Source organism: Colius striatus, chromosome 1 (genome assembly GCF_028858725.1).
Source record: "Colius striatus isolate bColStr4 chromosome 1, bColStr4.1.hap1, whole genome shotgun sequence".
NCBI lineage: Eukaryota > Metazoa > Chordata > Aves > Coliiformes > Coliidae > Colius > Colius striatus.
In genome coordinates this window covers 68664281-68680806 of record NC_084759.1, presented here as the reverse complement: position 1 = coordinate 68680806, position 16526 = coordinate 68664281, and the positions used below count along the sequence as shown (strand labels likewise).

The 16526-nt window shown below is 37.1% G+C and overlaps 1 protein-coding gene across 7 annotated transcripts in view; it reads left to right on the top strand.

Annotated features, from left to right (window-relative positions):
• HERC2 (HECT and RLD domain containing E3 ubiquitin protein ligase 2) overlaps positions 1-16526 on the top strand; it is a 109126-nt gene that overhangs the window by 931 nt on the left and 91669 nt on the right. For all 7 annotated transcript variants that reach the window (XM_061998140.1, XM_061998154.1, XM_061998165.1 and 4 more), the window contains exons 2-3: positions 35-151; positions 10565-10679. In XM_061998140.1, coding sequence (XP_061854124.1) covers positions 80-151; positions 10565-10679 — 187 coding nt within the window. In that variant the 5' untranslated portion in view covers positions 35-79. The remainder of the gene's footprint in view (positions 1-34; positions 152-10564; positions 10680-16526) is intronic.

Sequence of the window (16526 nt, the reverse complement as noted above, 5' to 3'; positions counted from 1 at the left end):
TGCTCGATTTGTTATTTTTCTTGTTATGTGGCAGATTGGGCTGCTCAGCCAGCCAGGAGAGAAGGCTGGAGAAAGAAACATGTCTTCTGAATCGTTTTGTCTGGCTGCTCAAGCTAGATTTGACTCCAAATGGTTGAAGACAGACTTACAGGTAAGGAGTTAGGTAGTTGTATTGCATTGTGACCTTTCAGGTACTGATCAAGGATGCTTTTTGGCTAAATAGCTGACAAACAGAAGACTGCAGCATTGCTTTGGGGATAGATGTATAGGATTTTTTTGAGTATGCTGATTTAAAACTGATGTGGAAGAAACGCTAGCTTACTTTGAGCTGCAAATCTGTATTGTCAGTCTGGTCCCTTCTACTTAGAAACAACCTGGTCTATACACTTATGTTATCTTTGCAGAGAGTCAAAGCACATAGCTGAGTATGTAGCATTACTGTTAGACCTAGAAATTCTTCATTTAAGCTGTTGCTTAAAGTAAGCATATGCTAAACTCCATATGAACTGCCAACTTTAATGCACAAGAGGACTGAAGTGAAAAATGATAGAAATAAAATTTGTATTTTGAAGAATTCAGATTAGCTTTTGCTCTGTTTACTTCTATACCAGTTGTAGGCTTCTGTTAAATTTTGTGCTTTATGATGAGGGTTATTCTTTTTGTTAAAGGTGTGTGATTGAAATGGAACTTTCTTTGTTGAAATGTACTGGTGTTTGATGAAAGTTTTCTTTTGTCATAGAAGATGATCTGTTTATTTTTCAAAGTTGCATGATACTGGGATGAGGATATTACAGTGTTTTCCCGACTAAGGTTAGAAAATCAAGTGGAAAATATAGAGGAGTGGTTTAGGTCAGTTACCTTTGTTTCAGGTGAAGTAGGTACTAGAGAAGTCATTGCCTTGTTGATTTTCTTCCTTCCCCTAGATGTTGGATATAGATAGCTTACTTTGAAAAGCCTTTCCAAGTTCCTGCTTGAAACTCTGAAATTCTTGTTGGGATGGGATGGCGTGTGTTACTCCTTTGTTACAGATCAATACTAATACTAATAAGTTTAAAAAAATTGCACCCTGAGTGACTTGACCAAAAATTGCATGCTGATGGTCTGAGTGGTTGAGTTGGATTGTTCCTGTGGCTAGACAAGAGTTTTTCCCCATGCATTTGTGATTCAAAAGTAGTACTTCTTCGATATTTTACATCAAAAAAGATGAATTGGAATCAGAAATGGCAGCTATAGCCTTAGAGGCTACATTATTTAGTAGATGTTTTATGTAGGTGGTATAAAATGACAAGGCTTGCTTTTGATTTGGCTAGATTTTATTTTTTTTTATTCTTGCCAAAGTAAAATTCTTGATCCAAGGTTACACGTTTTGGCTAATGTGGTAAATAAATGTGGTAGTAAACTATTTGAGGAACATCAGAGTATTTTTATGCTGTGTGGAGGCTGGCTTCTAGCTTACAAATACATTGCTTCAACAATTGTAGAGCAGAGGAAAATTGTAGCTGAAAAAGTAGCAATCTTTGTTAACGGCTGCTGACTTTGCATTGCCTATTTTTCTTCTGTATTGTATGGGGTGAAAAATGTGACTGTTCATGTGGTTTGTCAGATTCTTCCTCTCATTTGTAGTGCCTTTTTATTACATCCCTTTTTTTTTCTGTTTATGTAAACCTTTTGACAAACGAGTTTCAGTTGCCATCGAAACTTTAAGGATTATTTTCAGCTGAGTGTGTATAAATGCAATGAAATATTTGTCTTTTGTGAGACTGTTGTGTAATTAATGTGTTTTTTAATAATAAAAACCTTAATTTATAACAAATTTCTATGAATAAGCTCTTATTTATAGGGGTTCTTTATGAGTAGGAACAAGTTAAACTCTAATTGCCAGGATACTCCCTTTGTTTTCTTCCAATCATGCTCTAGTCAAAATAATGAGATTAATGAAGTAAGAGAACAGTAACTGGTTGTGATCTGCTGGACGCAAACATCACTTCTTTGGAATCTGAAGACTAGGCAAGCCTCCTGGGTATAGTATAGTTTTCTCGCTAGGTTAACTGGTTTTGGTATTACACAGGTCCTCAACACAGAGTTCTGCCTGGGTGTATTTATCCAGTATTTTAACACATGTGCATGTGAACCTTGAATTGGTCCTTTTTAATGTATTAAATGGCTGATGTCTTCTGTTAAGTAAAGGGGTTTTGGGCTCTGGGGAACTTTTCTATTCCATGATTGACCGTTTTAGCTACTGGTTGACCTGGCTGCATGTGAAATTTTTTCCTAAGTATAACTCCAGTCTTTTAATCCTTTAAGATTGATGTGTACTGAATTTGCTGATTTCCTACTGTGTATGTTTTTACCCACTAACCATAGAAGGACCTTGCTGATGTTCAAGAAACTGTTGGCAGGAATTGATAACATAGGCACAGTACCTAGGAGAATTTTGAAGAAAGACACTCTAATTTTTGTGAATTAATCAAGCTGCGTACAAATTATTGTTTGGTATTAGATCATGAAAGTCTTCACTTTGCAGCTAGATTTTTAACTTTTCACTGTGCAGCAGTCCAGGAGTGGGTAGATCAGAGTCCTTGGAGAAATAGAGTTATATCAGGGAAATCTTACCTTGTGAAGCATACAGAGATTGATTGATAATTAAAACTTTTTTGTTTATAATTGATTTTAAATTAAATTTAGGGAGTATAGCTAAAATTGAAAGTATAACACTTGGTGGATTAGTAGTCTCCAAAGTCTGACTTGCCTTTTTTTTTCCTTTGGTCACCATTGCCAGTTTCCTCTTTAGACTTGATGACTGTGGCAATTATTGTGGATTAAGCCAGTGAAATCTCTTCGAAAATCAGCAGATTCTATTTTGCTTAAGCTTGAGATAATGTTGCATAAACAAATCTAATACACGATATTGCAATACTCACTGCACCAAGAAGTCTATAAAGTAGTGGTATTAATGTAATAGAAGAATGACATGTGGATATTAGCATGGATTATATTTAATCACCTGTGTGCGTCACTGTTTCAGCAGGCACCCAGGCAAAATTTAAATGTTCTTATTCAGTTTTGGGATGTTACTGGTGAGAGACAAAGCCAGCGTCATGAAGCATGTTATTACTATTCTTAAGAGAATGTCAAAGACACAAGCTCTTTTGTAGTAGCAGTGAGTCTGTAGCCTGCAGGATTAACTGGTGTGAAATGTTGCTGCAACTATATCTCGACTATGTATTTTTTGCTTGTATTATTTATCTGAAACTAATCAGTGTTACTAGAGGAAGCCAGAGTGATCTACAAAGACCTGTGTATTGTTGATAACTATTCATGTCTTTCTACTAACTTTGTAATTAGTGACTTATTATTGTGTGATTTACAGCTGCTGATTAGAACAGATTAGAACTGCTTACAGAACTGATTAGAAGCATCTGTTTTATTAAAAATCTAAAATTCCTAGTGGAGCAAAATGAAGACATTCTATACATTCTGAAAAAACACAAACTATTATAGCAGATGAAATAGCATAATTTGGATAAATGTGAATCCATATTATGTATGTATGACTGTTGTTTCCTTATACTAGATATATTGATAATGTGTATAATTAATAATGTCTGTAACTAATGAAATAATCCTATGAAGTTAAAAAAGGTGGATTTTAGTAGAAGACACTTTTTCATCAGTCATGTTTAATGTGGTTGCTAGAAATGTTAGCATATCACTTAAATATCCAATTCATTTTTTTTCCTTGGAATTAATACATTTAAAAACTTCTACCTAGTTTTGTCTATTAGTAGTAGAAACAATCACATTTATAGCAAAATCTGTGTGTATCGGGGGATTTGTTTTAATGGCTGTTTCTGAGGAGGAGGTCTTTTTTTTTTAAAAAAAAAGTATAAACCAAATGCAAACTAAAAGATTAAAACTGTTGACTTAAACCTAGATGCCCAGTTTGCTCAGAATAATGCCTATTAAACAGATGTACTGAACTACTAATTCAGAACCTCATGCAGGGAACTTAAATTAGTGATGGCTGAATAACAAAGAACTAGAATTGCAGTCAGGTAATGGGATGCATGTATTCGAAGTTTAATTAGTCTACTTATTCTGGATTCTGCAGAGAGCTATTGTACTGAATAGCAGGGTTCAGAGGTGAAAATGATTAATTTTCTCGTAGTGGGGAAAAAAAACTTGAGGAAACAGTCAGGGTGCAAGAACTGTCTGAGAGCAATATGATGCGTTTCATCAGTTTTCACTGAGTTTGTGGTTGGCAGGCTGTTTCTGTACTCTTTGGCCACAGAGATGAGAGTGAGCTTTTTAAAGTCAACCAACCATCTATAAGAGTTGCACTGGTCTGAAGCCTTTGTACCTTCCCTTTTAAATTAAATTATGTTCATTTGGCATTTTGGTTTTCATGAAAATCCTATTCTTTTAGCATCTTGATCACTACACGTAAATAAATCATGTCTCAACTACTATAAAAAGTTAGTGACAGTTGCTTTCCCTATTTTGGTGATTTCCTGTCAAGTTTTTTCTAATTTTTTATTAGAAAACCAAAACTGAAGAGCTGAGGTGGAAGTTCTTCTAGCAGAATACGAGTGAGAACTACTGTGTTAGTATAAGTGAAGTTTGTAATAGAGATTTAAAAAAATTAGTTGGAAAATGAGATAATGCTGTCTCTCCAAAACAAGTGATTTCCGGAGGCAGACACAAGAACCATAGATGGACTGATAGGTTACAGAAATTAAATGTAATTTTTATGCAAATATTGGGGCTCAAAGAGAACAACTGTTCTACAAATGCAGAAAGTCAGATAATTTCTTTGAGAGGTTTGTATCATTTTTCTTTGTATATGACCGTGAGCTGCTAGTAACTTTTGCAACAATTGGAAAACCAGTAGGCGATTGTTATGAGGACGTTTCTAGTTCAAGCCTCAAGTCTGTTGAAGTAATGTGGGACTTTTGAACTTTTCTACCTTTGCTATCAGAGCTTTAGAGCAGTATGTTTAGAACTAATGATGTTTCACTGTGCTTTGCAGAGTTATGATAAACAGCTGTGGTTTCAAGGCATGCTTCAGCAGGGAAGGAAGGAAGCTAGAGCAAAATACTGAAGAAGACAACAATGGAAAAGGAAACACAAATTGAATGGATTAAAAAAAACCAAAACAACAGAGAGTCTTCAGGAAGGGACTTACTGTTCTGTGATTTTCTTACCATTACTGAACTCCAAAAGTTTGCTTTTCTTAAATCTACTTATAAAGAAAAGGTTTTTTTTCCATATAGTTTTTAAAATACAACAAATGGCTAATGAATGAGTAACTGAATGGAAGAATAAATTCTCTTCCTCTCCCTGCCACTGGCAATTTTGAAGTGAAGATTATTTAAGTAGCTTATATTTTAAATCCATATAGACATTTTTGTGATTATAATGTCTCTTTCTTGAATTTACAGTGCAGTTATATAATCAGGAATCCTACCTGAATCAATCCTTGTCCTTTTGTGTTACTGTATTTTCCTAGCTTCATTTTTCTTGAGCTTGAGTTATCTTTTGTGGAAGCTTCTATGCTTTTTGCTGGCAAGTTTATGAAACCACATCAAGTACATGATCTGCTGTACCACAAGGATTAAGCTTTGCCTGGCTTAAACTGTTCGCTTCAAAAGAAAATCGCGGCTTCTGATTATTCTTAAAGTAACTTATTAAAAGCAAAATTTTAGTGATGGTTAGAGAATTGTCAGAAGCTTATCTGGTTATAGTTACAAGATGTAATTTTCTTGAAATGTAAGTAAGTGTTAGTGCCAATGCCTTATTTTCTGGAGTTGATGGGGGTCCTATTGAAGGATGGCAAGAGCATATACCAGCACTCAAACTAGATAGCCCTTTGAATTCATGAAGTGTTATACAAGACAGAATAAATTAACAATTTAACTGCACAGATAAGATAAGCAAAGGATCAGAGTGGAGACTACTCAGTTTATAGTACAGGAGAAGTTCACTTTGAAGTCTGCTTAGACCCTTGTTTTTTTGGCTTGAGTTAAGTGGGCAGGGTTAGGGCTGAGAGGTCTATGTGAGAAGTACAGATTTGGTGAGACGTGCCTTCTAAGTGCAGAGATCAAGTCATGGTCTGGGGATGAGAATGTGACCCATAGTCTAAATGGCTTTGGTTTTGTGAAGGTGAGATGCATAGGAGATGAGGGTATGTGGCTGTGGTCTAAGAGGAGGTCAGAAGATGCTATGGGAAGAACAAGGGAGATTTTAGGCATGGGGAATGGCAGTTGATTTGGTGGGATGAGTAAGAGGATTAAGAACACGGACCAAGGTTGCAAGGCTGTGCATAGTTGTGATGCAGCATGGAGCTGGTGTTGTCTTGGCTTTGTGAAGGCAGTATGTAGATGGTGGGGCAAACAGGTTTTTGTGCGGTTTTTATAGAGCGTGTATCTCTAGCATTGTTGCTAGTTGCAAAAGTTCAGTGAAAACTTATTTGTTAGCATACTGAGTTTTAAGTTCATCCCTTTAAACATTCACAAATGAAGTTACCAAGTTATTAGGGGAAAAGATGTCCACATAAATCGAGCAATCTAGTGAGAGAGTATTAGACTTCACAAAACATGAGTAAGTACTCTTGTACTTGCAACTCATGCATTTTTCTTCTTTTGCACTGCCTTGTGTACTTTTTCAAAAAGACTGAGTGGAAGAAGAGCTGTATTTTTTAAGAAGTCTTTTTTTTTTTTTTTTAATAGAAACCTGAGAGAGATTTTTTTTTTTTAAATTTGTTCTAGTTTGTTCCAAGTTGGTTTGTCCAATAAATTTCTAGTTCTCCTAGTTCAGCACTTGGGTGTGTTGAAAGACTCCTGGCAAGTGACTGAATGCAAGAAGTGTTGGTGAGAGCAAAAGAAGGAACTAGTATGTGGTTGTGCTGGCTAAGAAAAGCAGAATTGTATAGTCAAAGCAGATACTTGACTTTTCTTACATGTGGTAGAGTTACTGTTATCTTCAGCTGCTAGTTTCACAGAATCACAAATGGTTGATGTTGGAAGACACCCCTGGAGGTTATCTGGTCCAATAACCCTGCTCAAGCAGGACCACCTAGAGGTAGTTGCTAAGTTCACCCTGAGTCTTCTCCAGGCTGAACAGTCACAATTCTCTCAACCTTTCCTCATAGGAGAGATGCTCCACTTCCTTAATCATCTTTGTGATGGTTCAGTGGACTCTCCCTAGTGTGTCCATGTCTGTTAAATACTAAGGAGCCCAACCCTAGACCCAGCACTACAGCTGTGGCCTCACCTGTGCTAAGGGAAAGGATCACCTCTCTCAGTCCGCTGTCAACACTTTCTGATGCAGCCCAGGATATCATTCACCTTCTTTACATGAAAGGCACATTGCTGCCTCATGTTCAACTTCATGCCCACTAGGACCCCTAGAGACTTTTCTGCAAAGCTGGTTTCCAGCTGGGCAGCCCCCAGCATGTGCTGGTGCCTGGGATTGTTCCTTCCCAGGTGCAGGATGCTGCATTTCTCCTTGTTGAACTTCATGAGGCTCCTGTCAGCCCATTTCTCTGGCCTGTCAGTGTCACTTTAGGTGACAATGCAACCCTCTGGCATATTAGCAGTCCTCCCCATTTCTGTTGGTTAGATGAAATACTTCTCTTGAGGAGTTGTGAATATTCTGTTATGGTTACAGAGTTTTAGGGTCATGAAACTAAAATTGCTTGAATTATTTATCACTTAAACTCAGACTTTTCTTCCACTTTAGTCTTAGTGGCAGTTTGCTGTTTAATATGTTTCCTGAACATCAAGTAGATTAATAATGAACTTCTTGCCGTTGGAATTGAGTTACCCTGAGTTACGACAGACAAATTGGTTGTAAATACTGTTTCCTAATTGTCTTTTCAGTTGGTTGCCTAGATTATTGCTACAAAAAGTACAGTGTTCTTTTACTTTCAAACTTGCCTACTTGTCTCCTTTTCACCCCTCCCCCAACAAATATTGCACTGGCAAAATGTTAATTAACTACAACCTGAGTAAAAGCAAAATTGTTTATCTGAAGGCTGCTTATGGTGCAAGCTTCCATGTGAGGTATTTTGAGAAGGAGGGAGGAACTTTCTGTGACCTGTAGTCTTGGTGGTTGTTCTATCTTTATGGAACATGCCAAGAAAATGACTTTGATAAGAACTTGAGCAGCAAACCCAAGGCAGAAGAAATTTTGTTTACTCTTTCAGTTTTTAGTTTCTTGGAAGACTTGGCTGAACTCCGTGCCATGTGAAAGGATTAGAGGCTAAAACGCAGAAAACACTGCTTTTGTTCTGATTAATAGCAATGCTTACAGAAGTAGTAAGTTTTCTGAAGTAAAACAATGCTGCATTATGAAGAATTCAAAGTTTGAGGACCTTTAGACTGTAAGCTTAAGGGCCGTGAGAATCATTTTCTGTACCAAGGTGATCTGAGAACGTAAAATAAAATGTATGAGAAGACAGTTTATCAGACAAAAATATTAACGTTTTCTTAATGCAACTGATCTGGAGGGTTGCCTGACTATTTTTTAGGCCTGTATTTTAGCATAGGTTAGCATTGAACAGGTGAAAGATTTAAAAAAAAAAAGTCTTCTGTCACATATGAGCCAAAAACAGTTGAAACAGTTGTATTTAGCTATTTTTGCAAGAATGAAATGGTGAAAAATAAATTCCTTAAGCACCCCACTGAAGTATATGACCACATCAGATGCAAGAAGTGAACACTGTTTATTTTCAGAATATTTACAGACTGAGAACAATGCAGGAAATTCGGTCAATGGTGAATATGTGAAGTTTTTTGCATTATTGAAATGGACCTTTACTTCAGACTACTACATTTTTAAAAAAATTAAGCCACATGCAAAGCTTTTAGCAAAACGTGGTGTTTTTGCAGAAGCTCTGCGTGCTGTCAAGCTTTGAAGAACAGGGCCTATGCCTTTCAGTACAACATGGTCACAGTGTAGTTCTGGTGCTGCTTGACTGATAAATTACAGCTAAGTTGAATGATATCTGGCTCATGCTGTGTGATTCTTTTCCCTCTTATCCTGCTGAGATGAGCCAACACATTGCATGTTTTTGTCTCTTGCTATTTCCTCATGTTTTATGCTGAAAGAAAAATGATTGAAATTATTAATATGTGTCGGAGTGGATTTCTGAAGTATGGAATATGAAGCCAAGAAACTACTATGGTAATTCAATGTGTTGCAGCGGTGTCAAAACATGCAAGTTGTCTTGAATTATTTGTGTTAACTGAGATTAGCTAGATCAGCAAATGACTTCCCTGCTGGTGATTGTGACTCTTAAAACCTATAATCTTTAATAATTAAAATAGCTTTAGGAAAGTATTCCCTGTATAATGGTAAATATTTGCCATTGGTTATGTAAATAACATTTTTGTATTAGTCCTTAGTTAAAACACATTGGGTTTGGATGGTAGTTACATAACAGAAAGATGCTTCTGAGTAAGCCTTCAGCAGGTTTTTTTTAAATGTCTCCACTGCACCACTTTGGTATGCTAAAGGTATTCTGGTTTTAATTTCGTGTACTTCCCTCCTCCCTTATGCTGTACGGTTGCAAATTATAGCCTAGTTATTATGGAATTCACTTGGAATGTTGACACTTTCTTTGCAGCATTTTATAATGCAGAGAACAATATCAGTAGAAGACAAATTGTTCTGGTCATTAGGATTCTTCAATGGAGCTCCAAATTGATAAATCATTAGAAGGCTTGTGTTAAAGCCAGCAGTTTCACAAGTGCTTTCAGATAGCACAGCTCTGCCCTTTTTTTCCTATCATAGAATTATAGGTATTTGTCCTGTTGTACACACAGCATACTGGGAACTGACCTGGGCTGAGGCAGCCCCTCACTCTTCCTCCAGGCCCAGCTGATTTCAGTCTTGATCAGTTCCATAATCTGGCTCAGCAGATGATCATGCACGTGTGTTTGCCTGTGTGTGAGAAGAGGCATTGTAGCAGCTGGAAGGAAGAGGGAGGGCTTTGAGAGATGCTTTGTGCAACAGGACCAGTTTGAACTGGTTAAATACATTTATGAATCTGTGCCTTGATGTCATGTGTTCTGATTGAGTGCCCAACTCTTCACCTGCTGTTTTGGAAAGGGAACTGTGTTGACTCTCTTGATGTTTCTCTATGTTGTGACTTTATGCAGCTTGACTTTGTTTGGATAGCCTTTCCTGAAGGGAAAAAGGATTGCACACCCCATGCCCCTCCTCCAGTTATTGTATGATGTTGTCTTGAATGTGTGGGTAATTCTGAGGTGACCCAGTCCATGCTTTTGAAATTTTTTTTATCTTGCTATATTTGAGCCTAAAAGTTACTGGTTTGTGTTTTTAGGCTCAAAATATGATAGTTAAGGAATTAGAGATCCTGAAGATCTTTTAAATCCCTATCACACACCTCCTCCCTCACCGTGAATATATTAGTGAGTTGATATATTTTGTCCCAGCAGAAAGACACATAAACATCTGATGTTTTTTTTAAATGTTAGCTTGAGTTGGCTTGAGAGAGAATTGTTATGTGTAACTATATATAATGTATTATTTGTCACAGCTCGCCTTCACACGAGATGGACTATGTGGCTTGTGGAATGAAATGGTAAAAGATGGGGAGATTGTGTATCCTGGAACAGAATTAACACAAAGTGGTGAACTACCTCCAAGGAAAGGTATGGGTTTTAAATGTTTTTTTTCTTTCATTGCAATGATGGAAATGGAATTCAGATTTTACACTTTCATAGAACTTTGGTTTATCATCACCTGTCTATACAATTTGGAGGTGTTCATGTTTTCAATCAAATACAGTTGAAAATGATTTCTTAAAAAGTGTATAAAAAAAGAGTAATGTCTAAACCTTAAATGAAGGCTTAAACCTTTTGAAATTGAACTTCAGAACTAGGCATGTTGTTATGGGAGAAGCTTGGCAGTGTCCTTTTGTTTGGTATGCTTGGTGTGTTTACAGCTGAAGTTTACAGCCTTTGTTTAAAGAAGGCCGACTGAGGAATGGGGTAAAAGCCAATACTTCTGTTTCTAATTTTGTTTATAATCTTCATGAAGTATCTAGAAGGTCAACTAAAAAACTGTCCACAGTCTGACTGAGAATTTATTTTGTATTTTTGTCCTCTAGTGTACTTGAGAGCAGTTTAAACAGTGTGAATGGCAGATTAATGCATCTATTTAGAGACATTACTTCGGTGGAGGTGGATTTTGTTTTGTGGTGGGCTGTGCCAAAATGGAGTGATTCTGCTCTTGTCTTTTTTGCTCCGTCGGATTGTGGTGCTCTTCTGACTCCTTATTGAACAGAAAATTAAACTGATGAAAAAAGGAAAAGATTTCTGTTTCCTGATGTGTCTGAAGTGGGCTTACCAAACAGTGAGATGAGTTGTCACTGGTTTCTGTGACACCCAAATAAATGAGGATCTGTCTAGGAGCAGAGTAGAAATGCTGCCTTTGGTAGTGGTGAACTATCATTTCAGCTACTGTGACTTCCTGAACCGTTTTGTTAGATAGACATGTTTCAGACCAGTAATGCTCAATTCCTTTTGTACCTCTGATTTGTGGTCCTAAAAAAAAAAAATGAGGGGGAGGAGGAAGTCTTTGACTGGAGCAAGTTATTTCTATAGGAGAAAAGCTATAGTAAATAGTTTATGAGAGTGGATTATATGTTATTTTTATCAAGAGTATGAGCTTTGTAGATTGTGAGTGGCTGTATGCTCTAGGGAGGACTGGAATTATTTTCCCAATTGTTTCAGAGTTAGAAGACTTTTTGTGTCCTCCTGCTGCTGCTGGCCTTTTTGAATATTATTGTTGATACTGGACAAAAATACAGCTGATTTTGCCAGAAAGGCAACAGCTACTCATTAAATGAGTGGAAGTAGTGTAATTTTTTTTGTTTTTTTTACTTTAGGGTTGACTAGTTTCCTGTATATTACTAAAAGCTGCCATAAACTTGATGGAATAAAGGAAAAGGTTATCCCCTAAATGAACTGTGGGAAATGCTTTCTCATACAATGACAGGAGTTGTGATGGTTGTGGTATAATGATTCAACACACACTGCTGTCGTGTACCAAAAAGATAATGTCCATCTATAATAATAAAGACAATATATTAAAAAAAATCATTGCTTTACAAGTGATGCAGTTTCCTCTTTTTGTGCCAGATACGTAACCCTTTTGTTTCTAGTGTTGTACCTGTGCTGGTCTTGGACAGGAAACTATTCTTCCAGTGTCTTTATAGCTACATAGACTTGGGGCTTTTGTTAGTTGTGGTGCTGCAGGTGCTTTCAATGATTCTGAGAAGGTGTATAGAAAGATGTCATAGTATGATTGGTTTTTGTTTCAGGAGGAATCATTGAAGTATCAACTAGGTTGATACTAAGCTGTTGGTTCTGATCCAAAATGTAATAGAGCAGTATAAAATAAAAAACCCACGAATGTGAAGCAAGTCAGTCATCTCTGTCCTCACATGTTCATCCATGATTAGGACATCTATTCTGAGTAATGATGTGAAGTGGGTTTTTTTTACTTTTTAATTTGTTTTTTTAAATGCTGGATATACGTACGTACATGTGACTTGGAAAGACCAAAAAGGTATGAAGTGTTAAAGGCTGTAGGATAATGTGACTGAAAAATACAGAAATTCTTATGATTTACTGTGGAAAAGCATTCATTTTACTGTAAACTGTCAGTGATCCAAGCTGTGATGAGGCTTTCAAAAGCTTTCCTGTATCTATGGTGTATTTAGTTTTGGTTTTTTGATTGTTGTTAAAGCAAGACCGCCACTTGTTTCCAGTACTGTATTGTGATGGGTTGACCTTAGCCAGCTGCCAGCTGCACACCTAGCTTCTCCCTTCCTGTTCCTCCTCAACAGGAGGGAGGGAGGAAAAAAAAAAACCCAGAAGAACTGAAGGGTCAAGATAAAGCCAGGGACATAAATTACCAGTTGTTTGCCCAGTCATGGGCAAAACAGACTTGACTTGGGGAAAAATTTAGTCTATTGCCAGTTGAGGTGGATAGTAGAAAAGATAAAAGTGAAAACACCTTCCCCTCACTCTTTGTTATGGAGGGATAACGTGTAGACATAACACATCTCATCTGTCCTTTTCCACCATTGGAAAAGTTCTTCTGCATAGCTACTTTTAAACCATCTATTTCTTGAAATGCTACGATCATTTAGAAGTTTAAATACAGCTTTTTCAGACAGTTTAACTCTTAGAATTATTTTTATGAATTCTTGTTCAGTGAAATGCCATTGTGCTGGCCTACAGCACCGATAAAATACAACCATCTTGCTTACTAGGCTTGAACTTGAGAAGAAAAAGCTAATTAAAACTGGTTTTGGTCAATGTCAGTCAGTTGTGATTTTAATTCTGTTAGGCAGTGGTGAATCATGGAGCCATAAAAATTGGCAGTCAGTTGCACCTCTGAACTTGCAGCTCAGATTGAGTTTCATGAAATTAAAATCTATTTCAGTCTTTAGTTGATAGTTTTTGCATGAGTGATCACAAATGTAGATCAAGAGGAGAGGGAAAAGTACATACCAGTAATGAGATTTATACAAACCCCAGTGCTTTTATATTAAAAGCAATACATTTTATTCTTGATATTCAGATTTTTCTGATGAATGGACCAATTTGGAGATAAGGGAGAGAAATTGCTCTATGTAGTCCTTTTTTATTCAGTCTGTTTTTAAAAGTTTTTTGCTTTATACCCATCCGTTGTGAGTCCTTTTCTTCACTAGAACTCTGGCTCTCTGCTGATGCTGACTGGGCTGCTCAGAAAAGGCACTTGATTCTTTCAGCAGGAGTCAGCAGTGGCAAGAGAGTGGAAGAACATGTTATTGATAGCAAAAAGCATTCCTTTTCTTTCTAGGAAGAATATGTCAGTCGTGTGGGATTTTTTTTCCCCCTGTTAGCAACTTCTCTTTATGAATAACCTCTCTGATTTTTGCTTCATGATACTTTTAGAAAAACATGTTTTATAAATAAGTTCAGCAGAATGTGTTTGCATGTTTCCAAGTATCATCTGAAAACATGTGGCAGTAGTGATGTGCAGGTACAGGTGCACTTATGACATGGCATGTACTTAAAAGGTTATTGGCCTGCCCTCGGGAAATTTGCATGAGATTATTATTTTGCATACTGGAAACTATGTACTGAAAATAATACAAAGTATTAAAAAATGTTATTCTTAATAAATTTTAAGTTTGAGAGCCATTACTGTAAATTTTGAAGATATATCAGTCAACTACACAGATCTCCCTTTTGTGAGTGTTTTTTTTAAAAATTTTTGATTCCACAAAGTTCTGTATAGGTGGGAATGTTTGTTTCAGCTGTTTTGAGTTCCAGGACAAAAATACAGAGTTGTCAGCTTCCTGCTTCTGTCCTTTGGTAAACACCATGAGCTTCCTCTTCTGTTCTGTTCTTTCTGTCTTGAAAGTTGGACCTTTGTCAGCCCAGTGCTGCTGAATCCACAAACCTTGTTCAGTGTTGCACCTGCAAATAGGTAATCAAGTCCAAACGCCATCAGCAATTCCAGAGAGGCTGTCAGAGACCAAATCTTTGTGGTAAGAATAGCAGTATGTGGAAATGGGTTATATTCAGATGACATATGTGTCAAACAATAGTAGTGAGCAGGCATGTAGGAAAGTTCCTTATTCGAGCCTCCCTTTTTGTGCAAGAAAGAACTTGTTAAAAGTGAGAAGTGCGTCTTTTCTCTCCTTCTTTTCTGCTTTCTCCAGCTCAGCTGAACTGGCTGTAACCATTGGCTCAAGTGGTCGGTACTCAGCTGTGAATTATTGTATTCTCTTTGCAGGAGAGGGAAGTCTGTAGTTAGCCCATTGTACAGTTTGACTTCAGGAATATTAAATGCTTTATTGCATAGTCAACAGATAATTTAATGAATGTAATTTAAAAAATAATCTACCAAGGAAGAGAAGACATTTTGTTTCTGGTGAGGGTTAGAGGATTAGAATCTTCCATCATCTGGGCTTCTACACCTGGAAGTTTGTATGTGTGTTTATGTCTGTATATATGTGCGTATATATAAAAGAAAAGCTCTTTGACAGAAAATTACTATTTTGTATTGCAGCCCAGTTACTTCCTGGATCTGGGACTATCAAACACTATTTTAGAGTGATTGTAAAACACAGCCTTTGCCAAAGCACATTCTGTAACTTTTTGCCTTGTGAATGGCAACATCTGTTGGGAAACTATTGCTTGCTTTTTGTTTCTATTGAGGGATTCTTAAGGATATTGGTTCATTGGCATTTAAGAGCAGCATAAGATCATACTGTAACAGGTGCCAGAGGCAACTAGGCAGTTATTGATTATTTTCTTCATTGAATATGAAATTTAAGGTCCACCTTTAATAGCTTCCTTTTTATGCTTCACTTATATTAGGTTGTTGCTGTGCAAGATGGAGCTACTGCACTTTGATTTCTGAGCTGAGGATGATTCAGTTGCTCAGTTGTAGACTGGCGAAGCACACCTGCCTTAGCTTTGAAGCTGAGGGTTGTAAACCAAAACATAGTTAAGCAAAGATCTTTCAGGGGAATGTTACAGAGTTGTTTTCGCCCACCACAATGTTCATACTTCAGTCTGAGAAAAAAGAAATTAAAGCAGATTGTCACATTGCAGCCTGTTTTTGCATTTATTGTTTTGGAAATTGTTATTTTGGCCTGTGCTGGCTTCACTCAAGATTTCTTCCTCCCTGCCCCTCTTTCTGAAAAATCTTTGGGCCTCCCTTTTTAAAAATGCCTTTTGTGAAGCATAACTGAGCTCCCCCAATTGTGGTACCTGTGTTGCTGCTTCAGTGTACACTGATAGTAATTTTGACCCTTACGGAGCAAGTGTTTTTTTGCAAGTATAGTGAAAAGTCTTTGTGGAACAATTTGATGTAGACATCTGATGTGACTTCTATCTCATCTACTTCCCACTTCTTCCCTCATTGCTCCCCTTGTCTGTTCATATAGACAAAGGAAAAAAAAAGTCCACTTTATGGGTTTGCATCTCAATGTTGTTTTCACACAATACAAAGCTTAAGCTCCCAACCGGATTGGGACCTTCTCTATTTGCAGCGAGGAGTTGGACAAAATGACTGTACCCCTTGGTTATCCTTTGCTAGGGATCTCTTAAAAAGTGTGACAAATTCTCTTACAGCTGCCTGTGATACGTTGTGTGTTGACACAACACCCTTCTACTCACGATCCCAGACCCTGTGGAGTGTGTACCTAGATGTGTGGGTGCGTGTAGAAACAGTGAGATCATGGTGTTACTGTGGGAGTATTCTGAACTACTGGGGCTAAAGAGGGTCCTTAGTCACTGATTTAACTCTATAATTGGAATCTGTGCCTTTAATATTATTTGCTTGTACCTTAGTATATAAACAGCAAGATTCAGTTACATATTGGATGTGTGTTATCATGCTGATGACTGCTGTACTATTGGCTGTTTCTTGGTGTTTGAGAGAAATGATGATACTCTCTCTGATTGCCACTTACAAGTGGGATTTCCAAA